The sequence below is a fragment of the Paramacrobiotus metropolitanus genome, unplaced genomic scaffold, assembly GCF_019649055.1.
Source record: "Paramacrobiotus metropolitanus isolate TYO unplaced genomic scaffold, Prichtersi_v1.0 Parri_scaffold0000110, whole genome shotgun sequence".
Taxonomy (NCBI): domain Eukaryota; kingdom Metazoa; phylum Tardigrada; class Eutardigrada; order Parachela; family Macrobiotidae; genus Paramacrobiotus; species Paramacrobiotus metropolitanus.
This window is the reverse complement of record NW_026570330.1, coordinates 41,980-58,090: the sequence shown is the minus strand read 5'-3', so window position 1 is coordinate 58,090 and position 16,111 is coordinate 41,980. Positions and strand designations below refer to the sequence as shown.

Below are 16,111 nucleotides of genomic sequence, written 5' to 3'. Positions count from 1 at the left end.
AGAATAGTCTCTGTCCGACAAGCATGGATTTTCCGCGGTTCAGTCATCTGGCAGTGGTAGCAGTATGCTTATGCGTTTGCTTGCAAACGAGCAATGCCTTCGATTTCGCCAAGTTGGCGGGCATCGGTTCCGGGTTGACGACGATGGGGAATGCTATCAAAGGCGGCGGAAGTGGAGGCGGAGGAGGATCCAACAACAACCAGGCACACGGCGGCATCGGATTGGGCGGACAAGGAGGCAGCGTCTTCATCGACATGAGCGGCCGTTCCGCTGCGGGTGGCGGCTTCGAGCAGCGCAGTAACGGCGCAAGGCGCTGGAAACGCGCGGAATGCCGGCACATCAACAACTACTGCCACGCCGACGAGCACTGCTGCAACGGCATCTGCCGCGTCCAAGTCGTCGGCCAACACGGCGTCTGTCTATAATATTCATTTGTCAATGATATAGTTTCTTATAATATCACCTTCCTCAGTGAAGGTTATTTGCAGTATAATTGTTCATGAAAACTGTTTTTTTCTGTGCAGGGTTTAAAGCTAGCGAGTCATTGTCGGACATGATGTTGACTTAGTGTTAACTATTAAGTGTGCTGTACAGATACTGTACTATAGCTTGGTGTAATAAAGCATTACACAACTGCTATCTACAGCTTACAACTACACATCTTGTATATACAATTGGGTCAAAATTAAATGTTTAGTTAATGATTAATTAATTATTAATATGCTACGTCAAAAACTTTATTTATGTATACGGCGAAAGAACAGTGTCATAGTTAACCTGACTGCTTACAATCATGGCAGTATGCGCAAATGACCGTTACTTTTACGTTTTTCTAAACTCCAGTCAGCACTGTCAAAATGAGAGTACCAGAATTAAGTTTTAACCTTGCCAAATGCAATGCAGGAAATTTCCTGTACTTGAAAAAAAAACAGCGAAAACCATTTTAAGAACAGCAACAAGTACGATTGAACCGGAAGTGGGCGGAGGCGTAGAATGCCTGTGATCCAGCGCAATAGCAGGAGCGGCATTTCTATACATGTATGCAATTCATTAAATGGGCTAAATGACACTAAATGTACACGAATGTACTTGTGGGCTATGTGTGTATGTACACGAATTCCGACGGGCGACGCCAGCCGACGCCGGACGTCGTGGTCGTCCGGACGCATTGGTCGGGGACCTAGGCGTGTCTCGCAAACGGTGTTGTTGTCTTTTTCATTTCTCATTTGTTCTTTACCATTTCTCAACGAAACAGTTGGTCCACATTCGTTAAGGTTATGATTCGTTATCATTTCAGCGTGGATTTTGAACCCGGTTTAACTGAAGAAGGCATAAAAACAGCTGTTACAGTTGTAACGCGGGGACACAGCAGAGAAAACAGACCAATCCAGCTAAAATTAATTCATCACACCCAGTAATAGATCTACACCTTTTAGTTAAAAGCTTTTTACGAAACTGCCCAACTGAACGGCTGACTTATTAAGTACGTACATCGTTTTAACATTTATATCCGCTGCAGACTATTACTATGTAATCAAAAGAAGATTAATGACGTACGCGGGACCGCCTTAACCCATATTTACTGTATAAACCATTGCTTTTAAGTGCTGTTAATCCATAATACATATTATTTACAGCAGCATACGATCGAAACAATATTATCGAGGTCTTTTATTTCGGTCTCGGTTTATTACCATCTCTCAAAACATTTTTTACACAAAGCTGCATATCAAAGGCGCACAAGAATTTCTCCTTCAAGTAACGCGCTGGGTAACAAACGGCGCTAAATGAATAAATTTAAAATCAACCTCTCATCCCACACCGCCGCTAAGAGATTCGGCAAAACCCGCGCGTACAGAGACGACTACAGCACTGATAGTTAATAGCACAGGGTCTGTGCAAGGTCCGGCATACGCTAAAAACGGTACGCTTCCTCCGGCCGTGACTGCGCCGCTCGAAGCCGCTCCTGGCACCTGGAGAACGACCGCTCATGTCGATGTAGACGCTGCCTCCTTGACCTCCCAAGCCGATGCCGCCATGTGCGACGTTGGTATTGGATCCTCCTCCGCCGCCTCCGCTTCCACTGCCGCTTCCGGATAATGCAGTGAGGATTCCCAGTCCCACTCCACCGGCAACCGTTCCCCACGCGTCACAAACCAGAAAATGCCCGCAAACTAACAAATACACCACCGACACGACGCTTGTCATTGATAACGAGAAATGGATTGCAAAAGTTAGGATACTGGAGCTATTGCTTGCCGCGGATACTGTTTGGTATGCTCGAGTTTCTGGCTGACTTGCAAATTGCTGCTAAGTTATGGCAAAAACGCTACGTAAAAGAAAATTAACTGTGTGAAGTAGCAATCGCTCAAGTCAGCCTTTTATGCATCAGAAACGTAGCAGTCTGGTTAGTCAGCAAATTTGATGTGCAGGAAATGACAAAAAAGTTACCGATCGTTCCATGAAGTGTGAAGTGTCTCACGCAGATATGCTACCCGGCCGACGCATGTGGAGATTAAAGATAGTCGCTAAAACACGTGCAGCATTATTAGATGTCCATCATGCTTCCGGCAGCGATCGGCTGTGTAGTGTTGGAACTTGCATAGGAGTCGTAGTCCAAAGCATCAAGAAAATAGATACTGATCGCATCTTATCAACTAGAATCTCGCGCGTAGTCAAATGACTAAGAAACGCCGGTCGCGAGGTTCGAAGTGATGGAATTACCGAAAATCTAGTTATTTGCTCCATTGACATTTGATGAGTTTTGTGCGAATATGAACGCTACCCGTAGGGTGCAGCGCCCGAGAGCCACCGCCCGCACACTGCACTAACGTACTAGTACGTGTAACATGTCTGTTTTCAGAAGACATGGGTTTCTTCACGCCCTTGATTTCCTTTCGCAATAAATTATCCTTCGTACGAAGGTTGTGGTTGTCCTATGGAAAATACATAATATACGACAGCATTTATCTGGAGTATCTGGACTTCTGGTCGAAATTTCTTTTCAGCCGACTTTTGCGCGTAGATGTATTTGCCGACCAGCGCGTAGATGTATTTCAGATTGTGATCGCCTACTTTTCTGAAATGCTGTATTAATCGGAAGGTCCCATCAACACAACAACTTGGTGACTTTTGCTTCCGCCTAGCAGGAAAGCCACGTACCACGCATTCTGCTACCGTCACTTCCGTCTCCGTACTGTCAGAATTTATGAATAGATTCTTATCGCAACACAAAATGGACCTACGATAGACGGTACGATATACGGTAGGCTCTTCTACGTCATCACGGCGTACCCTTACCGGACCGTTCGACGGTAGGATTGACGGTAGAAGGCTGAGATATCGTAATGCCTACCGTTGACATTTGCGATATAGCAACCTCCCGTAGTGGCAGTGGCATGAAGCACAACGTGTGCAGCTGCCAAATCATGCAACTTTAAAATTGTTCTGGTAGATTTTAATTCTTCTTGATTCATTAGAAAAGGATATTAGAAGAAAGATAAAATTCTAAGGAGTTTTTTGATACCAAGCGAGGGAGGTTTATCTGAAAACGAACGATTCTGCAGCCATCTGAATTTAGCATACCAAGCTTACGGAGCCGTTGAAGTACTCTGCGCGAGCTGCCATTTAAACTCCATAGGCGCCTGTGTTAAAATTCAAATGCTCGTAGAAAGGTTCATGGGCTGTTAAATCCGGATGTTTTGGTATCAAAAAATAGTTCAGAATTTTAGTTTTCATCGAGATTTCAGCTGAACGATTGTTACCATCTGCCAAAGCCTTAAAACTTATTTGAACCACAGCGTTTTCACGTCAGAGGCAGGATTGGACCGTATCGTTTACCGTCTGCGCGCTGCGATCACTCTAGCTTATCAACGGTATGGCACGATACGGTGTCCCACCGTATCGTACACCGGACCGTATATCGCTTCTGTGGGGCGATAAGAATCTAATGTGTGAATGTGTGCGACATCAAGATTAAACCGAAAACATCCATGGTTATGGAGGATAGTGGTACACATTAGCGTAATGACTGTCACTTGCCTATGAACAGTTCAAAGATTTTGCGCGGATAGCAGTAATCTCTTAGTTTACATCAGTGTGACCGGATACCATGTTGAACAGGCACGGTATACATGTTGAACAGGCACGGTATATAAGCAGTGCATTACAGTATCCTAACTGGAACGATATTTATTCGCGTTTGTCTGTGGATTGTCCAGTACTGTTATTGCACCGGATATCAACAACAGCCAGATCGAGTGGACTTACCCACCATGTACACTGCGCGTAAGCACATTCTTGCTCTGGCGTACACATGCGCTCTTGTGTATGCTCATTCCTGGACGCACGTGGCCGCTGGACGGACAGGCGGCGCTGCTGCTGCCGGGGGCCAAGCCGGAACGTTCATTTCCGCTGACGGGAGCGTGATCAACATTGCACAAGGAGGAAGTGGATTCGGAGCGCCTGGTACGAGCGTCTACGTCGACAGCAACGGACTGGTTCATACGTTTACACCCGACACGGTCGCCAGCGGCGCGGAGTGCCGGCGCGCTGGGCGCCGCTGTCTTTTCAAGCGTCACTGTTGCAGCGGTTCATGTCTTGCTCCGATTTCTGGTTATCCCGGTTTCTGCCTTTAAGGACGCCGGACGCGACAGTCCTGTGGAATATTTTCCAAACTGTTTGATGTGTTACTAATACACTGACAAAAATTGCGTCACCAGATTTTTAAAATGACGCAGAGATTCTAGCGCCGGAAAGGAAACTGTTTATTTCCTATTACGCTGAAGTGTCTTTCATTAACATGTGTCATGCCTGTGGGTCTTTCACAGTGTACAACTCGGTGATTTACAGTAGTTTCTGCGTAAAGGTACAGCGAGAAATACAGATTTCTGGGCTGCGCTGCGCTCCACACCACGGCCCGCCATGCCACTCACTTTGCGCGTTACATGCATTTGGCATAGTTGACACACGTCAAAATTTTTGTTGGTATCGTATAAACATAGGTGCTTTTGGTAAATTCGCGTTAATCTGTATTATTTATCCACTAACGCGCCAAAGATACATTGTTATTTCGGTATTGCGTTCATAAATTCGTGTTTCGGTAATACGGTATTACGAGTAAGTATGCCTATAAGCTAGTTCAGAGTTATTAAACACATAATTACACATTTATTATATTTTATCGGCAGAACTTGACCCGCACCTACTTACGTACATAAGACATCCGAAACTAATGAAAATCCAACACTTGTAAATTAATTTGTCTCATTTCGTGTGAAAAAGAGCAGCTGCCAAAGCAATTTGCGTTATTACCTCTCTATGTTGTAACTTACACGCTTTTACACCTTAACACTTCTTAAAAAAGCGCGTTCGAATAGTCAAGAGTCAAGACACTTTGAACACACTCGTGTCAGTCGTGTGGCTGCAAATCTGGCGTAACGGTCAACCGCGGAAGGCTGGCAGTCCACGTTTTATGGCCACTGTCAATCAGGGCACCCATCCACGGTTGACGGTGAGGTGTACGCAGATGGGCAACATTCCACGGTTGGCTGTTAAGTGAATCATGCTGTCGCACAATTGGCGCAGTGTTCAAAGGGTCTTGACTTTTCGAACGCGCTACCGAAGATGCTTGCTCTCTCCTCGTACCAAAAATAGGTGATAATGCCACCGTTTGTTTGATTTTTTGAAATACCAATCACGTGCTTAAATACTTAATTGCTTTCTCATTCACCCTTTTTCGTCGACGCCACGGGTAGGAAAGGAATAAACTACAGTTTTATTACGTTATTTTTCAGAAAACTGCTGCCTTTCTAATTGCAAAGCAGTAGTGAAGTATATCAGTACAGTCTTATTGTTTTGATTGATTACAGAAACAAGAGCAAGATCATTCAAACAAGAGCCCAATGCTTGAAATGAAATGGGAAGCCGAGAAGAAGTCCATGGAAGACAAAACCGGTCAACCGGATTTTAACTGTAGGCTTGTAGCAAAGCTTAACTAACAAACAGCTACCACCACCGAGATATTCAGCAGTTGCTTCCCATTCGACAGATTCCGCACCTGGTAGAATATTTTTAGTGGGTGATATTACATTGTCAGTGATGGCATACGTAAGTGCCATAAAGTACAAACTACACGTATAATGGTTTTGGCGGCTACAGAAGACTAATAAATCGGATGTGGAGGTAAGTACAGCTTCGCATTTGATTGCTTCTCAGATTTTTCTGTCAAAAGCACATTTAATACTGCCTAACCTTGTCATGCAAAGCCGATCTTTACAGTCTTTTGCGCCGATTCAACAGTTGCAGAAACATCAGCACGTGCATACCGGAACTATACCCGTAACCTCAGTACGCTCGTATCGGTTTATCTCTGCTGACATGGACAGTTTCCTGTGATACTCATTTCACTCGCTTCGTTTCAGTTTGACTATCTGCCATGGTTTATTGCCGTCAACTTCGTGCATCTCTATAGTTAGGTTGAATACTCCTTCGTGGCTGCCACCATAGACAAAAATTTTGTTATCATACGCGAATCCACAATGCCCCAGTCTCGGCTCAGATAAAGGTGGCACGATTTCTCAAATCCTACGTCGCCTGTCCAGCCGCACACAGCTAGCAGTCATACGAACCGGTTCCTTGGGCGTACCTGCTACTTCAGATATACAAGATCATTCAAACAAGGTACACATATTCGCCCACTATGACAGTGGCAAAGTCGTTTCGGCACTGTGGAAGGTCTGGCAGTCGTTTGGGTGCAAGCAGGCCAGTATTTTAGCGAAGTCGATTGCGGTTGAATTACTGATGGTCCAATAAGAGCGAACGCTCCGCCTGCTGATACTAGGGAATCAGAAGTGGACTGGCGAGTTTCCCTATAGCATATAGGGGGAAAACAGTGTCGCACTCTACATCTTCCCTGTACTGCCCCAGTCATTCCGTACGCACTTTACGTCATGGCTGAACAGGGCTTTTAAAACGCGCCACATTTATACTTGCACATTGATGCAGGTACATATACCGTGCAAACTTTATTAATTTATTCGTTTTATTAATGCGGATTGCATATCCATCGAAATATTAATAACGAACAAAACTGTTGAGTTGAGGTTATCAATCAAAATCCGAATTGTACTGAGTTCTTAACAATTATTAACATTATTGTTGGAAAAACGAATTCTGTGGATATCCGGCGCGTGACGCAGGTGGCACCGCCCGGTATGGTACCGTGATTTGGCTCACGTTTTGAGAGTTTTCGAAATCTTGTAACGTGGGGCCTTATGGGCGCCCACGTACCTTCGACGGCGAAACAGCGGAGAACCCGGATTGAGGCTTTAATGCCGAAATCTAAGGTGCGCACCGTGGCGCAGCAAACACCGACTAATGAGATCGGATCCTACAGCCAGCGCAGCTGTGCTGTAGGTCCGTCAAACACCACAGAAATGTGTGGGATGGAAATCCCCAGAAACAGCGAAACACAACGGCGAATGGCCAATCGTGAAGGCGGAGCTATCGGCCTTCACAATCTTCCAATCTTTTGATTTTCGACTTTCGGGCGAAAAAGTGGTTTCTTCTTTGCAACTTTGGTTGCAAAATGAAGAATAAGTTACGGGAATCATTTTAAGTGATAAATGTGCCGTTTTGAACCAGATTCGAGCACACTGTAAGGATTCTGCCTGTGCGACGCACAACAAAATGCATATTCTGCAGTATCACTGCAGTGATTGCAGCACTTGGTTGATTATCATTGCGCCGTATGTACAGTACTTGCATCAATGTGCAGGGATAAATGCAGCGCTTTGGAAACCCCTGTTTAGCCATAACGTGGCCGTCCATACGGATGACCGGAGCAGTACAGGGGAGAGGTAGAGTGCGGCACTGAATTCCCCCTACATAAATGCGGCATTTAACGACTGCCACTATACGTGTTAATGATTACCGTGTTTTTCGAATTAGAAGGCGTGCATGGGCGTCTAAATTTTCAAAGGTGCCTAGGGGGAGGCTTATACAGCAGAGGAGGCTGATATTGTGGAGGAGGCTTTTAGATTTTCGATGCATTTAAATTAGATATTATGGTCATATGGACGACTTCGTACACGCTAAATTTTTCGAGGCATGTTTTTTTGCTTATACGGTTATACCCACAGTATCCTGCCGTATTCCACGGTACCCTCTACGTATCCCTCATGTATCCTTACAATTTTTTGACGTCCGTTCGATTGTTGCAGTATCCCTCCGTATCTCCAATATGTATCCCACATGAACCCGGTTAAAAACCTAAGAAACCTAAGGAAACCTAAGAACACTAACATGCATCTGGCTGGCTGGTGGCTGGGTGTACGCCAGATAATTATTTAAGGAGTAATAGTAACTGCCTGGCCGAAGGTGGCTAGAAAACGGTCCGTGTAGTAATAGACAATCTATCTGCGGAGCGCCTTTAGGCAATCCGATAAGCGTTGTGACGTGGCCGCCATCATATTTTTAAGCGCAAATTTCGCGCTAGTTGTACCTTTAGGACAGAAACTGCCGAACAAGCTTGTACGTAGGTAGTTCTATGCATGAAAAGAAGTCTATATACTCGTATGATCGTATCATGTGCTTGTCTGTTCATTTGACCAGCCGGCTTCTTGGTCGATATGCAGGATCATACGAGTATCTCACAATCAGTATAACTTAGAATACATTCCTGCCAAGGTAAGCACAACCAGTTTTTCCACATGGTTAACTTTGGAGTTATCGATCGACATACGCATCTCGGCATGCTAATGTATCTATATGGAAGGCTGGAAGCACCTTGTGAAGCTACGCCAGATCGAGAATCACGGTACTCCATGCGGAAAACTGCTGTAGGCAGTTGAAACATGGAGTAATGCAGCTGAAATTGTGCTAACAGTACGTAGCGTGTCAAATTTCACATTGTAATTGTTCGATTTTAATGTTTATTGCAGTTCAGTTATTCCAGATTTAACCCATGCCATTAATTTGGAAATATCTCCTCAGATCGAACTGTTACAGGATTATGGAACTTCTCTATTTGCACTGTCTGATGTACGGTACTCGTAGTGATGAGTCGGCACCATATTTTTTGTCTGCCGCTACCGACCATTGGGGAATGTTTTCATCGCGCGGCTAGTCTCGTTACCATTATCTTGCAAGCGGTTATCCTGGATTGGTACTTAATTTACTACGGCAGCCAGGCTTCGTACGGCTGGATTGCGGCGGATTGTATCGTGGCCGCAACGTTTGTGGTATCTTATGTTTATGCAGATCTATACTTCAAAAGCCAATCATGCGAAAAAGATGCAGTGTCCGTTCCTCTACGTGCAGTAGCCATCAGCGCGGATGATACCAACAAAACCGTTGCCAATGAACAAGAGGAAGATAACCGGAATTTGACGGCAAACGACAACGTTGACGATGCGGACGATGGATATCACCAAGAGCAGCATGAAGATATTTGCCGTGTTATCGGAGAAGACAGTAATGCCCACAATAATCGAAATGTTGCCGAAAATATCGATTTATCGGACCGGCTTAATAAAGCGCGCGATGATAAAAAGATGCAGCATCTCAAAGCGGGCAGACTGCGGACGAAATACCATCTGGGAGCACTGCCGCTGGCCTACATCAGCTGGGCAATTTATTCCTCGATACTGATCGGCAAAATGCTGGTTATACTGCTGCGGCACGGCCAACAGCTGGACGTGAAACTGCTCTTCAAGTCCAACATGCTGGAGCTGGCGTTCGTCAGCACAGCGTGTGTATTTGCCTTCGTGGTGTTGGGACACAAGCAGATTCCCCGCGGACAGGAACAGCAACGAGCCGTCATCAGTTATCTGACCGGCAGAGTACTGATGGACATCATTGATTCCGTGGAATTACTGAATTTCCTGTATGATGATGGTCACGCCGAACAGCCAAAGATGCAGCCGGCGGTCAAGTATGCCATTCTGCTGTTTGTGTCCATCCAGATCTTTCTGCCGACAATTGGTTTATTCCAGCTGAGCGGCACGAATTTCGCGCATGATCGACCGCGGAAAATTTGGAAAATGATTCATCAGATGCTGAATTTATTCCTGGAAAATATTCCCTTTCTTACCATTCGTATTTATCTCTGGTCCATGAACCAGTTTACCGAAAGCACGTTTGTGTTTATTGTAAAGAATGTTTTCGAGATTACTATGAATGATTGGGATTTTGTGAGATGGCTACAAACGTGGATAACGACGAAATTATCCAGACGCGAGGGCACACCGCCCATGACAACGTAATTAAAATTCTTCTTACAAGCCCAATCAAGGCCTCCGGCCTCGGTTAGGTAAAACGAGATTGATTTTTGATTATGGTTTCAATATTATAATTTAAATATTTTAATTATTATCAATATTATGGAATTACTGATCTGCTAATATTAAGTATTGTCAGACTCGTAACAGGATGATCTACTACCATTATTGCAGTGCGAATACTATCTAAACAGTTTCCCTGAAATCACTTACTTCGTCGCGTATAGCAAACAACCTTAACACCAGTGATCCCTTATTCCAAAAAAATACCAGTGATCCCTTATTTCGAAAAAATTTTATTTTCTTTTTGTGAAATCTGCTAAGAAACAAAAAAAACAAACGGTGGAGTAGGGATTGTATACATAATAATAATAAAACGCGTTTTGCTGCTCAGTGACTCAATATTTTCCTGAGGTACTTCGAATATTGAAAATGCAGACTGCTGATCGCGCTCGATGCAGTATAATGACCGCTGGTAAGAAATGTGTCATAGTATGTAGTGCTACAGTGAATACGTTATACGTACTGAACAGGGTAATCGCAATTCGCGATATTCGACTTTTGCACCACGTGGTCGCAACGGCGTTGTCATGGAGATTGCTATGCCAACAAATTTTTTCAACCGGAAGCGACGTCTACCTACTACTAATAACTAGTAAACAACACCCATCCTTTCAAGAGATTTTGCAACAGTTTAGTTAAATGCGCTAGCAGAAGTTCGGTGGTCATTCGATCTCCTATCCTTGTCGGTTTGTCGAGAAGTTGCAATACCGGAAATAATCAACCGGAAAGGTCAACTAGCAAGAGCAAACCATTTTTTGCGAATTTTTTTCCTACAAATAATAGAACCTTTATTTCACAACTTGTACAAGCAAATTCCATTTAAACTTAAAACTCAAATATCCAGCAGCTAGAATAAATGAAAAAGCTCTTCTAGATCTTTTGAACAACGAACAGTTCCCCAAACAGAAGCGGCATTTCCGCGCTGAACTTCAACACTTTTTTGCGAATTATTTTTGATATAAGGCTATAAAAAGAATGAAAAGCCTTTCACTAAAATAAAGTGCTTGCATCCCGGTAGAAAACGCTAAGATTCTTTGGGGGTGCAAATTTTGCTGGAACTTTAAGCGAACTGCGTAATACCTTACTCAAAGCGGTAGTGTTTTCGCAGCCGTAATGCGATGGTAATCCGATCAAACGCCTATGCAACCGTTTGTACACCGGCGACGTTCGTTCGCATTACCTTTGCTGGTACTGTAATGACACAGGTTTAAGGAACGTAGGGGAGGCGTGGTCAGCGCACCCGGACCGTCGGTCTCTTTGATCCTGAAACGGGCCGACGACTCGCGTGCGCTGCCCGGCCCCTGGAGCGTTCCTTAAACCTGTGTCATTACAGTATTAGTAATTCTACGCCAATACAGTGTGCACACTACGCTAACGTATGTATTTATTGTATTCCCAGTAAATCGTTGCACATTCGTAAACTGCGCAGTCGCCATTAATCAGAACTACTAAGCCGGTCCGCCCTTCAGCCGCTGCCGTAGCTGGTCGCGTGCCGGCGGACGGAACGTGGAGAACGCTTCCGGGTACAACATCTCCCCATCTTCCGCATCCTTCTCCACAGCCTCGTGACTGACAGTAATTCTCAGATGATTTTTTCCATCCACAGGCGTAACCGAAATTGCATCTTTCACCTTTACATCCCGGTTTTCCTCCCGGGACTTTGCGACACTGGCAGGATGAGGCGCTGAATCTCAAACGTGTTACACTGATTAAGGACCTATGGCTTAACCGGAACCAACCCAGAAAAAGCAGCAAGCCTACCATTCAACGACGCAGAATATTTTCTTTCCTACTTCAAGCAACTGGGGGTTTATGTTGTTCTGTCACAGTATTTACCGAATTCTGTAGTTAAGAAGAGTCACTGTCCGACCACAATGAATTTTCAGCGGTTCAGTCATCTGGCTATGTTAGCAGTGTGTTTATGCGTTTGCTTGCAAATGAGCAGTGCCTTCGATTTTGCAAATTGGTGGGCATTGGTTCGGCCTTGACGACAATGGGGAACAAGGGCGTCGGAAGTGGAGGCGGGGGAGGGTCCAATAACAACCAGGCACACTCGGCATAATAAAGCATTGCACAAGGGTTACCTACAGCTTAAAACTACACATCTTGTATACAGTTGGGTGAAAATTAAATGTTTAAATAAGGAATAATTAATCATTGGTACGTTACGTCAAAAAATTTATTTATGTTTACGGCGAAGGAGCAGTGTCATAGTTTACCTGACTGCTTACAATCATGGCAGGGTGCGCAAATGACCATTACTTTAACATTTTTCCAAATTCCAGTCAGAACTGTCACAATGAGAATACCAAGCAAATTTCAGTTTTAACCTTGCAGGAAATTTCCTGTTTTTGAGAAAAGAACATCGAAAACCATTTTAAGAACAGTAACAAGTACGATTGAACCGGAAGAGGGCGGAGGCGCAGCGTGCCAGTGATCTAGCGCAATAGCAGGAGCGGTATTTCTATACATGTACTGTACGTACAGAGTACTTCATTCATTGAATGGGCTGATTGACAGTTGTATGTACGTATGTACAAGCCTGTACACGAATTCCGCGAAGTACACGAATTCCCCAAGGCGACGCCAGCCGACGCCGTGACGTCATGGTCGTCCGAACGCTTTAGTCGGTGACATAGGCGTGTCTCGCAAAGGTTGTCGTTGTCTTTTTCATTTGCTCTTTTCAATTCTCAACGGAACAGTTAGTACAGATTCGGTTATGATTCGGTTATCATTTCTGCGTGGATTTTGAACCCGGTTTAACTGAAGAAGCATAAAAACAACTGGAACAGTTGTAACACGGGGACACAACCGAGAAAACAGACCAATCCAGCTGAAATTAATTCTCACCACACCCCAGTAGTCGGACAAATGAACAGATCACCACCTTCTGGTTTTTTTTTTATGTTGCCGCGGATGCGGATGTTTTTTATTAACCTTGGGTATAACGTAATATACATTAATAAAGAACAGCACGATTTTTTATAACATCAAAAGTTCATTAAACTTTTCTGCTCCTTCCATTGTTCCCAAAACCGATGCTGCGTTACCCCGTTGTATCTCCAGTGATAATCTCTGACGCAAAAATTCATGGGAACGGCTTTCGCCAGTATGTTGTTTCAGTCGTTTGCCCAGCTCTTTAACAATGGCTATAGCTGACGGTCCCCATGGGCCCATTGTTTCGAAAGCTATCGGTGCAAAAATGTACCGGCCATTTAGGTAAAAATAGAGCCGCGACTTCTTTTCTTCCGCTTCCGAAGCAGCTGCACCTGCGTTAGCTGCCGTAGACTTTATGTGAGATGGTGCAACAGTGTCAACACAAGTGACGTCCCAAGCTAGGCACATTCTTCTCTGCCAGGCAAAGGTTGTGCAACCGTCTGGGCGTCTCTCGGAAGTATGTGAAGTGCCACGAGGCTCCAGTTTTGCCGGAATTCCAGCCGAAACACAAGATCGACACATAATGCTGTTCAGTGCTCCGTGTCGTGGGTGTCTACCGGCAGAGAATGCACAGGAAAGACCGTGGTGTCCGTATTTGTCGACGTGCTTCTGGCACTTCATGCATTCATGGGGTTCGCATATGGCCACACCCAGTCTGAGGCCAACGGAGATTTTTAGAGTGTCATCATCATGGAGATTGCCAATGTGGGCGGAAGGCAACGCATTTAACCAGATCCCGGCTTCCGGTCTTGACTGTGCTAGAAGGCGCGCTTTGTTAACATCATCATCGCGGTAAACCTCCAGCAGGGTGGACAAAGATACGTTGCATAGTGGTATATCCCAGGTTTTCTGTTGTTTTCGGAAATTCGGCTCAGGCAGATCGGGTTGGCAGGCGTTCTTCTTCCATAATTCGAAAGCATTTGTCAGATCAACAGTCGCAAAGCCAGGGAGCAGTGCAGACACCATATCCGATACGGAGTGAATCGAAGCCAGAAAGGCTGGAAGCGCTAATTCCTCCGACCGGCGTATGCCAATACCGCCCCTGCTGACGGGCAAACTGGCCTGTCGCCAGCATGGGTAGTCGTCGTGAGTTGTTCTGACATTACACAGAACCTGAAAACAGGAACGCACCATCTCATCTATTTCGTAGAGCTGCTGTGGGTACCTCCAAGCGTTAGGGCATCTCAGCATGTAAACAACTTTCGGCGCGCCGAGGCAATGTCTGAGAAGGTACAGCGCATGATGACGTGGCAGCAGCTGGAGTCTCTCGCAAACCTTAGTCAGTGTTGTAGCTTTCTCCGTGAGTGATGGGCCAATCGCATCGTCTAACACAGGAGCTCCAAGCAGCGTAAGGGTAGAGCTGGTCATGACGCGGAGCTGAGGGTACCGGGCAATAAAGTCAGCAATTACGTCTTGTCGAGCGTCCTCCGTCCCTCCGCAAACAAATAGTTCGCACTTCGCAATGTTTATGTCCAGCCCAATAGAATGCGCGTCTTTAACAATTCGAGCAAAATTGTCGAGGACGCTCGCAGGGGAACCGCCTAATGTCCCGTCGTCCAAAAACCAGGCGTTCAGTTCGGTGGTTAAGGTAATGACCAGAATGTGGAGAACGAGACAGAATAACAGTGGCCCCAAAGGATCTCCCTGCTGTACGCCAGACTCCGATGTTAAAATATGGTCGTCCAAAAACAGAGACGAATGATATCCGTAAACCGATTGCAGGAACGCACTGTATTCCGGAAAGTATGTACGCGCAGCGTCCAACACAGCTTCTCTGGACACGGTGTTGAATGCGTTCTTGAAGTCGACTTTCAATACGGCTTTTACGGTCTCGGGATCTGACTCGATGTATCTTCTGGTACCATGGACTATGGCCTCAGCACCACCACGTGCGTTGAATCCTAACTGCAGCGGGCAGAGGGTTGCAGTTACTTTGTCGGCTACTTTCGTACAGACAATTTTAGCGATAATACGGCGTAGCGTCAGTCCTTCTGGTTGAAAGCTTTTACGACGTTGCCCCATTGGACGGCTGACTTGTCGCAACGCTCTGACATTTATATCCGCTGAAGACTATTACTATGTAATCAGAAGATTAATGACGTACGCGGGATCGCCTAACCATTGCTTTATAGTGCTGTTATCCATATATTTTACAGCAGCATACGATCGATGCAGTAATATCGAGGTCTTTTATTTCTGTCTCGGTTTATTATCATTTCTCAAAACATTTTTTACACAAAGCTGCATATCAGAGGCGCACAAGAATTTCTCCTTCAAGTAACGCGGTGGGTAACAAACGGCGCTAAATGAATAAATTTAAATCAGCCTCTTATCCCACAACGCCGCTAAGAGATTCGGCAAAACCCGCGTGTACAGAGACGACTGCAGCACTGAAAGTTGATAGCACAGGGTCTGTACAAGGCCCGGCATACGCCGAAAACGGCACGCTTCCTCCGGCCGTGACTGCGCCGCTCGAAGCCGCTGCTGCCACCTGCAGAACGACCGCTCATGTCGATGTAGACGCTGCCTCCTTGACCGCCCAATCCGATGCCGCCATGTGCGATGTTGGTGTTGGATCCTCCTCCGCCGCCTCCGTTTCCACTGCCACTCCCGGATAACGCAGTCAGGATGCCCAGTCCCACTCCACCGGCAACCGTTCCCCACGCATCACAAACTAGAAAATGTCCGCAAACCAACAGATACACCACGGAAATTGTGCTTGCCACAGATATCGAGAAATGCATTGCGAAAGTTTGGATACAGGAGCTGTGAAAGCGTGGTAAGGGCTATTGCTTCCCGCGGATACTGATGAAAATGCTCAAGTTTCTGGG

General features: G+C 45.5%; 1 protein-coding gene and 1 long non-coding RNA gene across 2 annotated transcripts; one reads left to right on the top strand and one right to left on the bottom strand.

Moving 5' to 3' along the window:
- Positions 1-1,674: 1,674 nt before the first annotated feature.
- LOC129597852 (uncharacterized) lies at positions 1,675-8,359 on the bottom strand. Its single transcript, XR_008691621.1, has 3 exons — positions 8,193-8,359; positions 4,270-4,657; positions 1,675-2,174 (listed from the first exon to the last, which is right to left on the bottom strand). It is a non-coding gene; the product is annotated as an uncharacterized LOC129597852 (long non-coding RNA).
- Positions 8,360-8,682: 323 nt separating this feature from the next.
- LOC129597854 (uncharacterized) lies at positions 8,683-10,306 on the top strand. Its single transcript, XM_055495544.1, has 2 exons — positions 8,683-8,886; positions 8,957-10,306. Exon 2 carries the CDS (start codon positions 9,060-9,062, stop codon positions 10,263-10,265), a length of 1,206 nt encoding a protein of 401 aa, XP_055351519.1. The 5' UTR covers positions 8,683-8,886; positions 8,957-9,059; the 3' UTR covers positions 10,266-10,306.
- The last annotated feature ends 5,805 nt before the right edge of the window (positions 10,307-16,111 follow it).

Excerpts from the sequence above, each read along its gene's own strand:
- LOC129597854 (XM_055495544.1), top strand. The coding sequence starts at position 9,060 with ATGAGTCGGCACCATATTTTTTGTCTGCCGCTACCGACCATTGGGGAA.